Source organism: Podarcis pityusensis, assembly GCF_964106645.2.
Source record: "Podarcis pityusensis genome assembly, chromosome: 8".
Classification (NCBI taxonomy): Eukaryota; Metazoa; Chordata; class Lepidosauria; order Squamata; family Lacertidae; genus Podarcis; species Podarcis pityusensis.
In genome coordinates this window covers 45,980,720-45,999,757 of record NC_138033.1, presented here as the reverse complement: position 1 = coordinate 45,999,757, position 19,038 = coordinate 45,980,720, and the positions used below count along the sequence as shown (strand labels likewise).

Below are 19,038 nucleotides of genomic sequence, written 5' to 3'. Positions count from 1 at the left end.
GTTTGCAGCCCCAGTAAATGCAGACAGATGCATTCGGACGACAGAAGAAGGGAGACGCATCATAGTTTGAAAGGTCATATGGTGTCAAATGGAACACCTCCTCCCCGACGCGAACAGCTTAGATCGCCATGGTCAACAAACCCTGCTGCGCCTTTAAAATTCCCGCTTTGCAAACGCTTCGCTTGCCTCTGGGAGCAGGCGGAGGCGTCACGATCTTGCACAGGAAGTAGTCGGTCTGCAGTGGCGAGAGGGGCGGAAGGAAGCGGGCGCTGCATCGCTTGGCTTTGCACAGCTAGCACCATCCTGCGAGAGCTGCCTCCGGACATGGGCGATGTGGTTGTTGCAATCGCTCTGCCGCCCGCCCCTTCTAGGTTCCCGGTGCGCGCGAGGGATTCGGCTCGCTTGCGACTTCTGCACCTGGAAGGGCAGGCCCGCAAAGCCTGATCCGCTTCTGCAAAGACATCCGCGCTCCCGCTGCATGACTGGATCTTCTCAAGACGCTTCCTGTAGGTCTGCTCCTAATTTAGATCCCTGCATGTCCAATCAATATTCTTTTTTAAAAAACCCCAAAAACAAATAAAATCCGGAGACACTGTTCTTTTTCAATCAGAAACCTTCCTTTGCTGGTTTGGAAGATGCAAAACAGTGTCTGTAGTTCTTGTTACAGATAGGTAGCCGTGTTGGTCTGCCATAGTCAAAATAAAAAAAATCCTTCCAGTAGCACCTTTAAGACCAACTAAGTTAGTTCTTGTATAATGGGATAAGAATCCAATGTCTTTGTTCAAACCAGGTCTCTCCATGGTTTTAAGTTTGGATTCTTATCCCATTATACATGACTAAGCCATTTCTCACCTTCTCACCCCTTGCCTTTTCCTGTTAGACCTATTACAGTCGTTAAGAGTCGTCAGCAGGCTCATCTCAGCTATCTGCCAATCTCCCATTCCCACCACCCTTCTGAGTAATACCCCTCCCCACCTTCTCACTATATAGAAGGATCTGGCAACTTCTGTTTCAGTGTATCTGAAGAAGTGTGCTTGCACACGAAAGCTCATACCAAGAACTAACTTAGTTGGTCTTAAAGGTGCTACTGGAAGGATTTTTTTTATTTTGTCTGTAGTTCTTGTGCGCTCAAGTAGCTACTAAGCACAGTGAGCCTTCCTGTTGAGTGGACACTTTTAGGGTCGTGCTGTTAATGTTGTTTTAGCACGTGGATTTGAATTGATGCCTGGACTATTGTAGATACATGCCACAACCTGTATGTAAGTTTAGCTGGGAAGAAGCTCTGTTGAATTCAAATGAGTTTTATTTCTGATTCTGCAGTAATGTGTAATGGTTACCTTCGGTTCCGCTTCTTCGAATACTTGCAGTTTCTCCCTCCGCTCCAACAACCCCCCTTTAAAGTGTGTGTTATGTGTGAAGTATGATATCACACAGACTCAAAATGAGTCAAGGGACCTTGGTTGTGCATAAACACACTCCTTAGAGGAGTTATTTACAATTAAGCAGGATACAAATTCTGTTATCAAGAGAGAGAGATAGAAGTTAGTGATATTTCTCATCTTCCCTTTGTACAGATAAAAACATACAGTGGTTATACCATTTTACTTTCTATTCTGGCTTTGCACATAAATGATGGTGACTTGAAAAAAATGAGGAAGCTTCCTTATAAACTCGGGTCATGATGCACAAATGTAATAACAAAAATCCTTCAGTCAAAAAAAAAAGAAAAGTAATATACACAGATATAGGTATCTGCTGAATGGATAATTATTCTTATTCACAAGTTGGATGTGCAACAAAATATTGCATCGTGAGATGCTTCTGAAAAAGTATTTGAAGCACTCTATTTAACACTGCCCTGTAACAGATTTGTGCAGGAAAGTATTTACTACCCATTTCCCCCCATGGAAGATGTAGGGTGGAATGGGGAAAAATGGGTAGACATCATTTGGAGATGTCTTTGGAAGCAGTTTTCCAAAATATCTGCCTTCTCAGAAAACAGGCAGAGGGGAGATATATAGTTATGCTTGATTCCAGTCTATCTGTTGGACTGTTTACACACACACACACACACACACACAGAGAGAGAGAGAGAGAGAGAATATCACAGTATTTTAAAGCACATGTCAGTAATAGGGGATGGAGCCCACTAAACCATTCATCAGCAGGTAAAGTTATCTCTCACATCTAAGCCTGCTACCATAGGGCTCTGGAGTGGAGTGCTGCTGGAGGCTTCCCTCATTCCTTGACTGTAAACCTACTCTGGAAGTTGTTCTTGTGAAGACCAGCTCTTCTTCACTGTCCTCTCTGGCATCTGCTCTTAAGCAGATTACTCAAGCTAATTTTGTCCCCTTAAGATTGACACAGGAGGATTGCACAGAATATACTGGCTCTGACATGTATGAGAAGGTCCCAAGGATGTTGCTATGCCAGCACTTGACTTTCCCCAACCAGGAACTTGGGAACTGCAGTGATCTGACTGTGCTGAAACTTTTTTCTGGTGGACTTTCAGAAATTTCAACCTGTTTTCACACTTAGGAATGTGGGTTTAGCTACAGCTCCTGGGAATCATGGTTGAGCTCCATGATAAGTGGTGCTCGTTTATGTTTCTGCTGTAATTAGGCCTTCAGTACAGTCCTCTCATGGACCTCTCATCACCAGAGAATGCACATGGAAAATAACTAGGCCTGAATTACTGCCCCTGCCCCCTGCTATCTCCCTGTAAATGGAAAGTTAAACAGTGGAGATGCAACTGACAAAGGATTGTACTATGTGTGTTATAGGAAGAGCTCTGCTAAATCACCCCCAAAGGCCTGTCTTCCTAGTCAAGAATCCTGTTCCTCAAAGTGGCCAACCAGATACCTCCTCGAAGCCCACAAACATGGGCAAATAACCCTCTCCCACTGCCATTCAGCAGCAAGTAGTATTTGGAAGTATATACCTTCAGAACATAGAGGTTTTATTTAGCCATCAAGAGTGTTTGCCTCTCTCTATGTGTTTGAATAATCTGTTGTTTAGCAATTTGACTTTGCTTTAGTCTGTGACGTTGATAATGCCTTGTGGTAGTGTTGTTCTTGTATGATGTGAGTCTTTGTCTTCTTGTTAGCAGTATACATAGTGTTGCCTCTACCACATCCTTCCTGTGCTGCAAGCTGTCTCTCTCAACATCTGATATGTGGAGGGCCTTGCACTGTGCAGCTGAATGTGTTGCACCTGTGCTCCTTTCAAAAGTATGACTTGCAGCATTGCATTGGCAACAAGAGCTCTTGCAGCAGACCATACCTGCTTTTCTCCTTGCAGAAAAGACCTAAGTTGAAAGACCTAAGTCCTTACATGTGATGTTTTCTGACCAGTGAGACATACTGGCTGTCCACTACTTCTAGCATGGCAATACATACCATAAGCTGAATGGACTGTCTCAAGTGGGACCTTCAGCAAAATGTTGCAGTGTGTAATGCTTCCGTTGAAGATACTTCATTCCCACCTATTTATTTGTTTCTACTCCCCAATAGTTAGCTTTCTGTGGCCGTTGAGCATACTCAGCCCTCACTTAATTGTTCTAGATGTCCCTTGCCTTTAGGGTGTCCCCCCCACCATATTTTGTACACACTACTGCAAACCAAGGCTACTGATCTGCATTGGTTCCATGTGCAGTGGCACTCATGGCTTGAACATCGGTAAAAGAATGAATGATTTAAATTGTCTTATTTATTACATTTTTTGTCCTGCCTCTTTCATCCAAGTAGCTCAAGGTGTACATGATTCTTTTTTGCATTTTATTCTTACAACCCTGTGGGGTTAAGCTGAGAGAGATGCACCTCATCTACACTAAACATTTAAAGCACTATGATGCTATTTTAAACAGTAATGGCTTCCCCCAAAGAATTCTGGGAACTGTAGATTGTTAAGTGTGCTGAAATTTGTTGGGAGATCCCTATTTCCCCTCACAGAGCTACAATTCAGAGTGGTGTACCATTCCCTCTTCCGAGGGAACTCAAGTAATTTTAGCTCTCTGACCAGAATAGGGGGTCTCATGGCAACTCCCAGCAACCTTAAGAAGCCACAGCTCCCATGATTCTTTGGGGGAAGCCATACTGTTAAAAGTGGTATGATAGTGCTTTAAATATATGTATGTGGCCTTATTGTCAAGGTTAATGTTCTAGCTAGTGGTTTGTTTATTTTTTAGATAAACACATGGAAAATGGAGGACAGAAGAAGACAGTTGTAAGTATAAGGCTTCCCACTCCCCCCAATAAAGGCAATGTTATTGATATTTGAGATAGTTATAAAATGCGTAGAAAGACACACTTTGAATGCAGAAGTACGAGCTTAGCTTTTAATACCTTCAGTCATAAGGGATGGAAATAATTGTACATTGTTGTTGTTGATTAATTCTTATTAAATATTTGAACTGGACAAATACTATGAAGGCATTTCGCCAAAAGGAACTTCTGAAATAGATGCTGGCAGCTGCCCGGATCTTTATAGCACAACAGTGGAAATCGTTTAAAAAGATCTGACTATATCCTTATGGTATAAAAATCTCTGGAATTTAGTTATTGCAGGAAAAAAAATAACATATAAGTTACACTCTCTAGGGGAAAGAAAGATCCTGATCATTTCTACTCCGTATGGTGGGTTTTATTTCAGATAGTTTAGTTTCAGATTTACAGGTACCTCTCCTCAGGTGTGCCTAGAGAAATACGTATGTTGTCATTTTAAGTAGGGTGTTATTATTTAACATAGGTTTTGTATGCTGTGCCTTTAGTTGGATATATTACTGAGTTTTTGTTATCGTTTTTCTCCTTTTTCTATAATAAATTGAAAACTAATAAAGTTTTCTTTTAAAAAAACCAAATCTCTTCCTCTGAAGCATCTCAGAAGTGATTCCACAATACAATAAAAACATATAAAAACAATTACAGCTATACAAACTCTTAAAACCATGGCATGCATAAAACCAGTTTCAGATCAATACAGATAACTGGTTGGGATAAAAATCTCCACATAGGAGACCTGTTAGAAAATTTGTTGCAAGTCTTCAACAGGTGCTGAAAAGACAGTAGAGACAGCAGCTGTCTGATACGTAACAGGAGTGTTTTGAAAAGGTTTAAGTGCTCCACATGTATGAACGCACACTAAAAATCAAGTATAAAGTGAGATAGTATAGTTATCTCCATTTTACAGCTGGGGTGACAGAGGTGGTGAGAGAGCGTGGCTTGTGTTAGGTGCTCAGTAGAATTTCCAGTGCAGGCTCTCAACTAGGACTCAGACCCTACCTATTGACTGCAGCCCTTCCTATATTACGGTATATTTGATACATTTTGGAAGAACATACAAAATACTCATCTATCCTTTTACCACAGACTTCAGTGTAAAAAAAATCCTTGTGAAACAGTACTATACATCTGCAAAAGATTGCAGGATTGCGAGCCTGATGTGGGAGAGCAAAATTGCTGATTTTCACTTCTCTAGTTTGAGATGGTTGGATAGTGTCTTCTGACCAAACTGCGGGAGGCAGTGGAAGACAGAAGTGCTCTGGTCCATGGGGTCACAAAGAGTCGGACACGACTAAACGATTAAACAACAACAACAACAAAGTTCCAGGCTGGCACAGCAGCATGGACTGGGATTTGGTCCATTGCTGGTGGCTGAATTGGCTTAGGATGCAGTGGCTCCTTGGTCTGCTCAGGTCTTGCCTCTCTCTCTGTCTCTGAAACACCCCATTTCATGGAGCCATGCCGGTTACTGACAGCAAAGTTTCTGCTGATGGTAGCTTCTCCCCTATCCACAATATCATTGGGTGCAGAGAAATCTCTTCCACATCCTAAGCCCCACTCCAGTGCAGTGGATCAGGGATTAAGATTGCTCTCCCTGCTCATCATGGCTTTCAGAAAACCAAACAGTGCATTTTCTGTTTGCAACATGTGCAACTGTAAAAACACTTGTGAAATATACATTCAGAAGAGGAGAGAAGTTAAAGCAAAAACACGGAAGTGACTTGTTAGTCTTTTTTAACTCGTAAAAAGGTAACTTATGGATGCCAAGATACGTACAGAAAAGTGTAGAATTCGCAGAGGTGAGAAGTTTACTTTTGCACCATTATTCACATTCTCCTTAGGGGAGGAATGCATTTCTCAGCTTTTCCTCCACTAAAGTTTTGAGCAGCACTTCTGTTTGCAAGTCTTTTGTTCGCTGACATTTAATATTGTGTATTGTTTCCCCCCACCTGTCCTACTAGATCTGCATCGAGGGGAATATTGCAAGCGGGAAGACAACATGCCTGGATTATTTTGCCAAAAATACCAGCGTTGAGGTGATGTGTTTTGAGATTTCACACAAGTTTTCTGATGATGTTTGATCTTAGGTCACATCTGCACCATGCATTTGAAGAACATCAAAAGCAGATGGCTTGCTTCAAAGAATCCTGGGAATTGTGGTTTAAAAGTGCTGGGAATTGTTGCTCTGTGAGAGGTAAACTACAATCCCCAGGATTCTTTAGGGGCAAACATTGTACTTTAAATGTATGGTGTGTATGACCCAAGTCAGGCTCTAATCCAAAATACGTTTAATGAAGAAGGAAGCCCTGATAAGTTTCTTTGAGTTAAGCACGCTTAGGATATGGTTTCAGATTTATCCCTTAAATTTCTTTGCATTCATTCATTCATTCATTCATTCATAAATAAATAAATAAAATGTTGGTGAATTCCAGTAGATGGGAACTGGTTTTCCTGGAAAGCTACACAGAGCAGGGACTAAAATTGCCTCTAGGCTAGCAAGCGAAATAGGGAGCTCAGTTGTCACCTAATGCAGGAGTACATTACATTCCACCCCCCACCACCACCCATAATCTGCTGCAAATGGAGTGCAAACACAGGATCTCTTATTACATCTAAATTAAGCTTTAATTGTTAAGTGATCCTGAGTATCTTGAAGAAGTAGCCCTTAAGTGGCTATGTTTAGCTTAGAGAAGAGAAGACTGAAGCTGGGACATGACAGCACTCTTCAGATTTTTTGTTTATTTGAACCATTTATATGCTTCTTCTACAATAGCATCCAAGCACATTACAAGATACGATACAAAAAAATACAATCCATTAAAACCATAAAGTCAAACATTAATTACAATGCCTGCTGGAATAAAAATGTCTTCAGTAGGTGCCAGAGGTTCACCAGGGGAGGGGCCTGTCTGACCTCAACCAGAAGGGAGTTCCACCAGAACTAACTGCATGGCTCCTGGTGCTTCCAAGCCACGCATCTAGCCATGGGGGGAACACCAACAGTGACTCACCCCAATCTCCAGAAAGTACAGCCCCTGGAAGGGCTGCTGCATTAAAGAGGGAAGAGACTGTCTGAAATGAGAGGATATAATGAGCGTAGATTACAGGAGGTTAGGTTTTTGATTGAAGCTTTGTGATGGTAACAGCGGTTTGAGAATGGAACCAGTTACCCAGCAGTGGGTTCACTTCAGGCTGAATAGCCCCTGGATTTCCAGCATCAAGCAAGCAGTTGGATTAAATAGCCTACAAGGACCTTGTCAACTTTGTGATTGAATTAGGAATTTGGGGAAAGGCTGTAGCTCAGTGATAGAGCGCCTGTCACTCAAAGCATGCGGTCAAGCACAACCCCTGCGAAAAATGCTCCCATTATTAAAGCAAGTCACCCAAACCAGCTAAAACTGAAGGCAGCATCAGAAAAGAAAGAGCCAGAGCTAATAACAAATTAAGCAAAACCAAAAATGTTTTATCATTCATTTTAATTTTTATAAATTTCACACTCAGGTGTTGACTGAACCAGTATCTAAATGGAGGAATGTCCGTGGTCATAACCCTCTGGTAAGCTATCTAATAGCAATAATAATACCAAAATAATGAGTTACTGTTGTTTCGTAGGCATGGTTTTGTTGTTTGAACATTATGTGGGTTATGGTGGTGATTTGAAACAAAAATAAACTTCAGCTGTGATCCTGCTGTCATAATGCTGCTGCCTCAGTTGCTTGGTTTAGGAATGAAAATTGTTGAATAGATAACGTCCCATGTCCTACCTTAATTGTTGCGCCCACTAAATGACTGCGCCATTGCTTCATCTCCTGGAGCTGCTAGTAAATATAATCCATTTGACAAGGAGATAATAAAAGGTATTATGGAGTATGATATGCCATATGTGCCTAAGGTTGCCCTACTTGGTTATCTGAAAAAAATCTGATTTTGAATTCATAGGGAAGGGCTGTAGCCCAGGAGCAGAGGATCTGCTTTACATGCACAAAGTCCCAGGTTCAATCCTGAGAATCTCCAGAAAGGACTTGTCTGAAAATCCTGAAGGGCCAATAGCAGCTGACAATACTGAACTTGATGGACCAGTGGTCTTGCTCTGTATACAGCAGCTTCCTATGTTCCTATGACTTGGAGCTCATTATAATCAGACATTCCACAGCAGCTCACTGGGAATCTTTAAGAGCTCCTCCCGTATAGCATTGTTATGGACCAAGATGGTTGCTTATTCTGTCCTGCCTTCTGAGCTCCTTTGGGAGGGAGGCCTGGAATATAAATTTAATGAATAAATAATAAACCAAGAACTCTTTTATTTTACGAGCAAAGGAATCACAAGAAATAGATCTATCTAGAAATGGAGTTTACTTGTAAATCACTGAAATAATAATTTCCAAGGTAATATTTATATATATATCTCCAAGCTTTATTTTCTGTCATACGGCTTCACTTTATTTTGTGATAATGCCGCCAGACAGTATTCTAACAACTATGAAAATGCAATAAAAATAGTGAGGAAAGCAATGCTGCTTCTCCTTCTTTCAGGGCTTAATGTACCAAGACGCATCCCGCTGGGGGATAACATTACAGACTTACGTGCAGCTGACTATGTTGGACCAGCATATAAAGCCAATGGTGGGTTTTGAACTACATTTGTTTCTTTTAACACTAGACCAGGAGTGGGAAACCTTTGGGCTCTGGGGCTGAATGCACATCTCAAGACCTCTTGCTTTGCCTCTTGCTGGTCCTGCTCTGTGCCTTCCTCAAGAGCTTTTGCCTGGCTGGAATGTGTCCTTGAATTGGTTGAAATGGTTCTTGCTTGGCTGGATGGAATGATGCGTAGGAGTGTAAAAACACCTGGTTTTTGCCTGGCTGGAATGCAGCCTACTGTGCAAAGGTCAGAAATTGGTCAGGAAGGCCAGAAATCCAAACAAACATATTGTTCTAAATCCCCATTTTTGGGAGGCCTGGTTGCTCTCCTTTGGAAAGGCATTCCGTAAGGTGGGTGCCACCAGTAAAAAGGCCCTGCTCCTGGTTGCGGCATTTGGAACAAGATCTCATATGATATCATGCAGGAAGAAATACATGGAAGAAGGAGGTCCTTAAAAGTTCCTAGGTGCCAAGTCAGTTAAAACCAGCACCCTCAACAGAGTTCTTATGTTGCTCTGTAGAATGAGATGCGCACCAGACTGCCTGTGGTCTAAGAGGCCCACTATGATCACAGATTGGTGGGCATGAGGGATGGTGCCCTCTCAGTAGCAGCTCCTAAACTATGGAACTTCCTTAAAGCCCTTGCCTTTAAGCCCTTAAATGGACACAGACTATTCATTTGCTTCAGGTAGTTTTTTTTTTTGGGGGGGGGGGGATAATAAGTTGCTGTGGTCCTATAGGTTTCTTTTACTGTAAAAAAAAAAAGTATTGGCTGGTTTTAAATAGCCATAGTGTGCTTCTTGATCTGTTCCTGATATAGCTGTTTTTCATGAATCTATGACATTTCCCGCCCCCCCCCCAATAGTATTGTATTCTGCCTTTCGTAATCCATTTCCTGTTACAGTTTCTGTATCAGTACTGTGTGGATGCCCTCCCTTGCGACAGGGGTAAGGAAATGGCTAAATGTCTCTTGAAATCCCTCAATTTGCAGATTTCACCCATTAGAATGATGGAGAGGTCAATCCACAGCGCCAAATATATTTTTGTAGAAAACCTTTACCGAAGGTACAGTACCGAGTGTTTTTTTAAAATTCTTGGCTTGTGTTTACATTTTGAAATGTTAGAACCATGCTTTTAGCTTATTCTCTTGCATTGGGTATCTGAAATTTTGCTGTATTGTGTTAACTACCTCAATCCAGCATAGTGTGTTTTTTATTTGCTGATGCAGATGCCAAGTAAAGGTTAAGGTGGAAACCTGCTCCTTTTTATGTTCTTGAGATTCAAGATTGTCATGTACAAAATAGATTCTGAATATTTCTGATGATCAGGCATGATTGCTGTGGCTTTATGTAGCCAAAATGATACCACCCACCCACATGGAGAAGCTATGGCAGCCTCAGGGAAATGGCAAGGTTTGCAGAGGTTCATACAAAACTTTTAACAGAAAAATCCTTTAGGGCAGAACTCCTCCCCCCTTTAAAAATACCCCCAGCCCAATGAGAACTGAATAGTTTCAGTGGATACTGAATGACTATTGGGGGTGGGTTGGGGGGTTCATCAGAAAACGGGATGGGTGGAATTAGTAAAATGGAGGAAGGCATGATTGGCTAGAAGCCTTAGAATGGAAGCACTCCACGCTGCAGCATTTTGTTGCAGGTCTCACTAGTGTATTCTGAATAAGGATACCTGATGCAAGAACATGTGTTTCTCAGTTGGAGCCTGCCACCCACAGTGGCTACAAATGACGTGCAAATTTTTGTCAGTTCCTTGTGCCAAAATGTGCATGCTAGCTGCTATTGCTGCTGCCATGCTGTCATGTGACTCTGTGCTGAACAAGAATTTATATTCCTGCTTGAAAAGACCCCAGAATTAATGCATTTTTTTGGAATGGGTAAAGGCACCTGCCTGTTAATCCACAAGGTGGCATCTGTGCTACATAGTCTCTTTGCTGATTTTCTGAAATGTGCTGGTTTTATTATGCAAAAATAAATCGGAAAAGTTCAGTGTTTGTCCATGGTCTGTTTTGGGGTGGGGGTGGGCGAATAACACTTGCTATTTCGTTTGCATGTTAAAACATTCATTTGCATTGCTTTTTATATATTGGGCAGAACATGCAAGCCTGCTGACAGTCTTGTGTGAGCTTAGAGCCTGCAGATATTATTACTGTTTTCAAAATTGCCTTAAGAGAGTTGGCAGGGCCGGCTCTACCATTAGGCAAAGCAAGGCAGCTGCCTCAGGCAGCAGATGCCAAGGGGCAGGCAACAACCGTAAGATGTCCGAGAACAATGTTGTGAATGCCTCACAGGCTTTGTTATACCTCATGAACTAGCCTACTGCCCTTGGGTGCAGTGCATGTGCTCTCCTATCATTAGAAAGATTTAACTACCTGTCCCTTTGGCTTGTGTACATTGATTTTTAAGGGGATGGGGAGAGAGTTGTGCTATCTTGTCTGCCTCAGGCAGCAAAATGGTCTTGAACTGAGGAATGGCCTGTTTAGCGTTCGTGTGTTTAACTTCAGGAAAGAAGTAATGGATTTATTGGATTCAGTGCATCAGGCTGCAATGCAGAAAACCTAATGTTTTAATCTTCCTTTATGCTTGATTCAGAAGCTGCAGGTGATGCAGAATGCTGCAGTACAATAGCTGACAGGAGTGAGACCCTCTCAGTGCCTGTGCTCAGAGACCTGCACTGGTGGCTAGTTAGGGCTAGCCTGCTAGACTGCTAGCAGGGCAAGGTCAAGCCCTAACACCTTGGGACCAACTTACCTGAGAGATTGCTTTACCCCATATATGTCAACTGGGATTGCTTTGATCTATGGAACTGGCTGTGTTGCAAGTGCCACAGAATGCTTGTTCTGCGTTTGTAAGAACTTGACCTTTTCATGTGGCAGAACCCTCCCTTTGGAACTCCCTGCCTATTGATGTCAGATTTGGCACCAGCTAAAAACATTTTTGTTTAGACAAGGCTACCTAGATATGTAGAATATTAATGTGTTTTAATCTGTGTTTAGCTTATCACTCATTTTAATCATTAATGTTTGGAATAGCTGTTTTTACTGATAATTTTATTGTTTTACTCTTTTCGTAAACCTCTTTGTTTGTCTGGTTTTTTTTTAAAAAACTATTGAGTGATAAATAAGTTTTATGAAATAAACAGTTGAAAATCAGCATTTCAGCCAAAGAATATTTAAGGCTTTTGAAAGGGATAGAGGATGACTTAAAGATGAAGAGGATAAAAACCCTAAAATTACTCCACACCACCTCCATTTGTGGATTTTGAAACACAAATTGTGTATAGTTGCAGATAATATTGTTTTCAGACCTGTTTGAAATCAATCCAGTGAATGTGTTTGATACACCAGTCAGCTTGTATAGAAATATTTTGGCTCGTTTGTGATTTGGTTAGAAGTCATTGCTGGTTTACAGTGAGGGTTTCCAAGGAGACAGATGCAAATTGTGTGTGTGTGCGTGTGTGTGTTGCCTCAGGATGGCACCATCTGTTGTATAACAGTGAAAGCTCTCTTTAAAAATATTTTTTATTTAAGTTGCACAGCTCTGTACATTTCCCGAGATATAACCATATTATGTGTCTCTTCTTTACAGTGGGAGAATGCCGGAGGTGGATTACGTGGTATTGACAGAATGGTTTGAGTGGATCATAAAGAACATGGATGTTTCAGTTGATCTGATAGGTAAAGTGCTTATGCTTTGGAAGCCGCCCCCCCATCACTTTCTTTGCCTCCAGGTTACTAGTTGAGCTGGCCAGATGTGGTAGCATTTTAGGCTTACCTTCTGCCATCAACTATCCTGTGGGAAGGATTCTTGGAGAGAGAAGGGCAGAGGTAAAGGCCACCTCTAAGCCTCCTCTACCTGAACTTTCCTCTCATCCCACCAGGATCACTGTGAAGCAGGGAGGGGGGGGGAGAAGACATTAGGGCCTGATCCAGGTGAACTCTCCCTTCCCTCCTCCGCTGCCCTGTGAGAAGCATTCTGACATTTTACGTATTGATCTTATTCTGTTTGTGTTTGATAAAAATATAGTTTAATGCTACTTGTAAACTGTATTCTTGACGTTCTCTAGATTTGTAAAACACTGAAAAGCCTATTTAGACATTACGTGATATTAAGTGATATTAAGTTAATAAATAATAATACAAGTGACTCTCAGCTTGTGTGGGGATTATGTTCCAGGGGATAGTGCAGAGAGCCAAAATCCTGTTTAGTCAAAATACATTGGGTTCAAAGTAAGATGCGATTGCCAAAGTCTTTTTTTTCTTGGATGCCTGCCCCATTTGTAAAAAAATAAATAAATTGCCAAATGCGTAAAGCTGAATGTGCACAAGTTAAACATGTGTAAACTGTGAGATACCTGTACTAGATTTGTAAATGAGATACCCGATAGGCTGGGTGTAGGTTTTTTCCTGAACTCTAAGCCAGAAACGTAACTCATCTCCGAGCCTTCAAGAGCAGGACGGACAATTCAAAACCCCTTTCTCTTTCTTTTAAATGATAGTTTATCTACAGACCTCTCCTGAGACATGTTATGAGAGACTGAAGAGAAGATGCAGGGAAGAGGAAAAGGTTATTCCTATGGTAAGGAGGGAGTCTTCCAGCATTTTGGAATGAACTCACCCAAAGGGCCTTTAAAGGCTAACCACACCAGAACTTGGCAGGGTGGAAGAAGAATGGAAAGAAAATGAAGCCTTAGTGCAAGGTGTGCGTTCTCTGTGCCGGAGGTATCAGTCTGGAAGTTTTTTCCAAGTCTATTGCTCCTGTGATCTTGACAAGATTCCATAACGCCCCCTCCCTCAACTTAGGAGTTAGGCTTGGGGAAAAAGACTTCCATTGGATAAAATGAGAGGCTTTCCTCAAGCCAGATTGCTGCATGGGAGAGATCTGTGGGGATGGATGTAACTCTCTCTCTGTGTGAAAGTGTATCATCATCATCATCATCATCATGATCATCATCATCTTCATCATCATCTCACCCTTCACCCCAAGGGCCTAGGCTGGGCTTCAACATTTTAAATTAAAAGACAACATTGAAAACAGTGTAGAAAACACAATAACGAAAACCCACCACCACATAAAATAGGGTGGGTCCTGAAAATACACATCCTGGGTGTCAAAAGGCCAGGGTAAAGAAATGCATCTTCAGCATTTGCTGAAAACTGTATGATGAAATTGCCAGATGTGCCTCTGTAGAAAGGGAATTCCACAACTTAGGGGCTGCTCTAGAGAATGTCCTTTATTGTCTCCTCCCACACAAGCTGCTGAGTGTGGAGGAACAATCAAGATGGCTGCCTCTGCTGACTAGCACCCAAGAGTGGTCTGTGGTGAAGGAGGTGGTCTTTCAGATATTTGAGGCCTGAGTCGTTGAGGGCTTTGAACACCAATGCGAGCACCTTGAATTGGGCCTGGAAACAGTGCAGCTGTTTTAAAGCTGAGCTTATATGTAAACTAAAAGGAACCCCGGCCTGTTATCTGGCTGCTGCATTTTGGACCAGTTGACATTTCCGAGTCGTCTTGAAGGGGATCCCCACATAGAATGCTTTGCAACAAACTAGTCTCGATGTTACCAGAGCATGGAGTACAGTGGCCAGCTTTGAGTGTGCAGGGGAGGGGGAGGGGGGTTCCCCCACTTGCTTTGATGGGGAATGGATGAAGAGAGGAACACCCATTGCTGGCATGCAGCTCCTAGGAGTCTAAACAGGCTGAAAAAGATTCCCCACCTGTGTCCTAGAGTTTTGTGTCTACTGCATGAGTGGGGGAATTTTTTCCCTTTCATGGGACACCTTCCAGAGGCTGCATACGGATGTTGGGTGTGGCCAGACAAACACCACTCGTCGGCCTCCATCCAAGAGGATTATCGTACCTCCAGGGACATTCCGGCCTAGAAGGGAGGGCACAGAACAGGGCTAGTGAGGAGGATGGCCTTGGCCAAATAAAGGGCTGGATAAAAAGGCCCGGAGGGCCGCATTTGGTTCCCAGACCTGAGGTTCCTCATATATTGTAAAGAAAACAAAATGTTTTCTCCTTTTTTGGACAGGAATATTTAGCAGCTATTCACCAGCTCTATGAAGAGTGGCTCATTAAACAAACAATGTTCAAAGTTCCTTCGCCGGTTCTTGTAAGTATATATTAATGTTGAGTTTTTAAGCCAACCCCTTCCTTTTTGGGGGTTTAATGCCAGCACACATACCTTGCCCAGCCCAGCTGACCTTCCAGGGCTGTTCAAGCTTTTGACTGACTCTCCAGGAAGCTGGAGAAAATTTCATTTGATGTCTGCAGTGAGCAGTGATGTCTGCACTTCCTTAAGTCTTTAAAGCCACCCTAAATGTTAGCATCAATACAATGTTTAATGACATCACCCACAGCTTCTGAATGACACACTTCAAATGTTTGGTTTCTTTTCGAAGGTGCTTCAGGCTGACCACGACCTACAGGATATGATGGAAAAATACGAAGAGAATCAGGACCGAATATTAACCCTTTGCACCAGGCAGCATTGTGTATAGAAACAGATTTCCCTTAATGTACAGTTCTTGCTTGTAGAAACCAGTTCTAAGGAGGAGACTTGAGGAAAAAATGTTATATGCACACCTCATTACATCCTTTCTCTGAATAATAATTATGAGGTTTTGTTTTTTTTTGTAGGATGCAATATTGTACACTCCTTGTAATTTGTAAAGTACCTTTTATGTTGAACAAGAACTTAGGGAAAAACAGTTTTTGTTAGAAATTTCCATCTTCACCAGTAGTTATACACTGACAACTTCTATTATTCCAAAATGTTGCTGCTATTATAAAGCTATGTCAAAGACTGCTTTCTAAGAAGGCCTCTCTGAAATGTGCATGTATATTCAAATCTTACTCTTTCTTAAAGGATTTTTTTTTGTGAGTTGGGAAGAAAAATCAAGCACTGGGTGGACTTTCACACTTCTTTCCAGTTCCACTATGGACTGTTGCGATGTCTAGATTAGCTCCAACTGTAAGAACCTTGCAAAATTTTGCAAAACCTATCACGTCTCCACTTGGATATATATGTACAATGTACTCCCCCTTTGATGATATTTCAAGGAGTAGGAAGCTGTGGGGTCACTGCTGGGTTTTTTCTCCCCTTGGCTTTTAAAGGGTTGAGAGAGGCAGTTGCCATCATGCTTTGGTGCTTTTTTCTAGCTAGCACTTGGTTGTCAGAGAGGAAAGGAGGAGGGAAGGGCAAGAACTTGTCAACTGCGCCTTGACTGAGATGACGCAATGGCCGGCAAATGGCACCTGCGCTTCCGGTGGAGTTTTGTCAACATTGCCAATCTAGTTTGCAGAACCCTGCTGAATTGTGAGCATTGAGTTCTTGAAGGATGTTACATATAAATATGTCTGAGTACACTGGGCTGGATCCACACTTAAGGTTCTGTTGATATCAGTGTGCAAAGCTAGTCATGACTCACTTAAGTCCCATTGATTTCAATGGGATTTAAGTGCAACTCATCTGCAGCATCATCCTAGACAGATCGATTTAGATGTCATTCCTATTACTGCTGGACAAGTGTGTATAGGATGGCTGCTTTGGTCTAGATCCAGCCCTGAAGATTTTAAACTTATCTAGACACGTATCTAGGGCACCATTGTGAGCCGGGCTCCACAGGTGTACTGCTTTAAGCTCTTTTGTAAAGATTGGTCACAATGTGTGTTTTAACATGATGACAATAAATGCAGTTACTGTTTTATTTATATCCTGCCTCCCCCCCCACCAAACTGGGACTCAGGGCAGGTCAATCGAAACAAACATGGATAAAACAGAATGTTAAAAAACATATAAAATAGTTGAAAAGTAGAATTAAAATAATATGAAAATACATCTAGTAAAAAAAACAGCACTGCACTATTAAAAGCCCTTTTCTTCAAAAAATAGCCAGTTCCTCAAAGCTTACCGGAATAAAGCTCTTCACCTGCTGGTGGAAGGACAACAAGGAGGGAGCCTGTCTCTACTCTCTAGGAAAGGAGTTCCAAAATATGGGAGCAGTCACCGAGAAGGCCCTCTTATGCATTCTCGCCAAATGTGCCAGTTCGGGTGGTGGGACTGTGAGAGTAGGGCCTCCCCTCAGAGATCTCATGAGAGAGAATGCAGCCCTTCAGATAGCCTGGGCCTAAACTGCATACTATGTGCAGCTCTCCTATACAGTGGTACCTCGGGTTACAAACACTTTGGGTTACAGACTCCGCTAACCTGGAAGTAGTACCTCGGATTAAGAACTTTACCTCAGGATGACAACAGAAATTGTGCGCTGGCAGCGTGGCGGCCGCAGGAGGCCCCATTAGCTAAAGTGGTACTCAGGTTAAGAACGGTTTCAGGTTAAGAACGGACCTCCGGAATGAATTAAGCTCATAACCAGAGGTACCACTGTACAGATTCTGTCCTTCATTGGCATCCTAAGCCTAGTTGAAATAAGTGTGAGTGCGGGTGCAACTTTAAATACTTCCAGTACAGAATATATCCCACTCGGGACACACACTCCCATAGCATTGGAACAAGAGTATAAGTTGCTTGGTTTTGTTTTTTTTAAATGTTTTTTGTCCAGATGGCTACATAATCTGTGTAAACCTTTTCAAGAGTGTTTATGGAAAGTAACTGTAGGGTTTCGAAAATGCAGTGTCTCAAAAACATTTTAACATTCCTTCTACTACTTCATTAAATTTCTAGTGCTGTTTAAAGACATCTCTTGAATACTTATTTATATTAAACAGAGCAGTTTTAAAGCAGTTTGCTTAATTTATTCTCTTTGGAACACTGATTTCTGAGGTATAACGGATCTTAACTCTCTCTTAGATGAATGGGCTAGTTTTGAAATACTGGTGGAAAAAACCCACAGCAAACCCCTAGAGGACGTGTTCTTGGGATTTGATTCAAATATACTTTTACACTTCTGAGCTGGGATAAGACTGAATAAAAATCCAAATGCCCGTCAGAGGAATTTATAATTAGCTAGTTTAATGGTATTGCCAAATGACCTGATTTATGTCACATTAACCTAGAAACATTGCGGTCATGTTCCAGATTTAAAAACCATAAAAGATGCAACGTTTCCCAAACATGTATAATTGTAACCAAAAGAAGACACTGGTCACCAGTCAACTTTCATATGTTACTTGGATTGAAGTGTCATCTGGGATTCGAACCTAAGATCCAGTTCACATGTGCATGTTCATTACCTAGTGACTTAGCAATGTGAATTGTCACTGATGAAATCCCCAATCTAGCCCCTTATCTGCATTCCCTTTAATTCCAACGTTGGGACTTCGTATGCAATTTGCTTGCGTGTGTGTGTGTGTGTGTGTGTGTGTGTTTTTTTTACAGTGGTCTTCCATACGTATTAGAATGCAGTGCTATGCCAGTCACATTCATTCTGTAATGCTAAGCCCTTCCTGCTAGACAGTAGCATCTTTATTATGGAGACTGACCCCTCGTGAGAAGGACTATAGCTCAGTGGTAGAGCATGGGCTTTGTGTTCCAAAGATCCCAGGTTTAATCCCCAGCATTTCCAGGCAGGCCTTCACAAAGCCCTTCACAAAGCCCTGGAGAGCTGTTGCCTGTCTGTGTAGGCAATACTGAGCTAGGTAGACCCAACAGTCAGACACTGTCTAAGGCAGCTTCCTATGTTCCTAGATGGGAGTGCAACTGCTTATGTAGCCATGACTGGCTGTCAAGAGTTTACCTTGACAACGTGTTGGTTGCGAGCTGCCACTTTAATTTCCCACAACATTCCAGTGTAGCACTATATCAGGGTCATTGTGGGAAATGAAAGGAGTACAGCAACTAAATTCAGCTGCTTGGAGCAGTGTGCCAAAAAATTAAAGGGCAGGAGTCTGCAATAAGCCCAGCCAAGGCCTGGGACCCCATCAACTGCACAAACATGCCAGGGGTTAATGCAGCCTCTAGTCCACGGGTGTCAAACACAAGGTCCACGGGCCGAATGCGGCCTGCCAGACCTCGTCATGTGGCCCGTGTAGCCGCTGCCGGCCGCCAGCCTTCACCTTTTATTCTGGGTTTGTTGTTTTTTTTTTTGACTTCCGGGGGCGGCGCGAACGGCAATGGCGGTCCTCTTCTGACCGGGAGAGGAGGC

General features: G+C 42.3%; 1 protein-coding gene across 2 annotated transcripts; it reads left to right on the top strand.

The window, feature by feature from the left end:
* The first annotated feature begins 232 nt into the window (after window positions 1–232).
* On the top strand, window positions 233–17,629 carry TK2 (thymidine kinase 2). 2 transcript variants are annotated; one of them, XM_081015675.1, is made up of 10 exons: window positions 233–506; window positions 4,187–4,224; window positions 6,242–6,316; window positions 7,782–7,835; window positions 8,814–8,903; window positions 9,910–9,983; window positions 12,521–12,609; window positions 13,431–13,510; window positions 14,967–15,047; window positions 15,337–17,629. In XM_081015675.1, exons 1-10 carry the CDS (start codon window positions 332–334, stop codon window positions 15,433–15,435), a joined length of 855 nt encoding a protein of 284 aa, XP_080871801.1. In that variant the 5' UTR covers window positions 233–331; the 3' UTR covers window positions 15,436–17,629. The 2 variants fall into 2 exon arrangements, with proteins under 2 accessions (XP_080871801.1, XP_080871802.1); XM_081015676.1 differs by lacking the exon at window positions 14,967–15,047.
* The last annotated feature ends 1,409 nt before the right edge of the window (window positions 17,630–19,038 follow it).

Coding starts and splice junctions, on each gene's coding strand:
- TK2 (XM_081015675.1), top strand. CDS start 332: ATGTGGTTGTTGCAATCGCTCTGCCGCCCGCCCCTTCTAGGTTCCCGG. Junction 4,225..6,241: donor GAGGACAGAAGAAGACAGTT/GTAAGTATAAGG, acceptor CTGTCCTACTAG/ATCTGCATCGAGGGGAATAT. Junction 12,610..13,430: donor TGTTTCAGTTGATCTGATAG/GTAAAGTGCTTA, acceptor TTTAAATGATAG/TTTATCTACAGACCTCTCCT.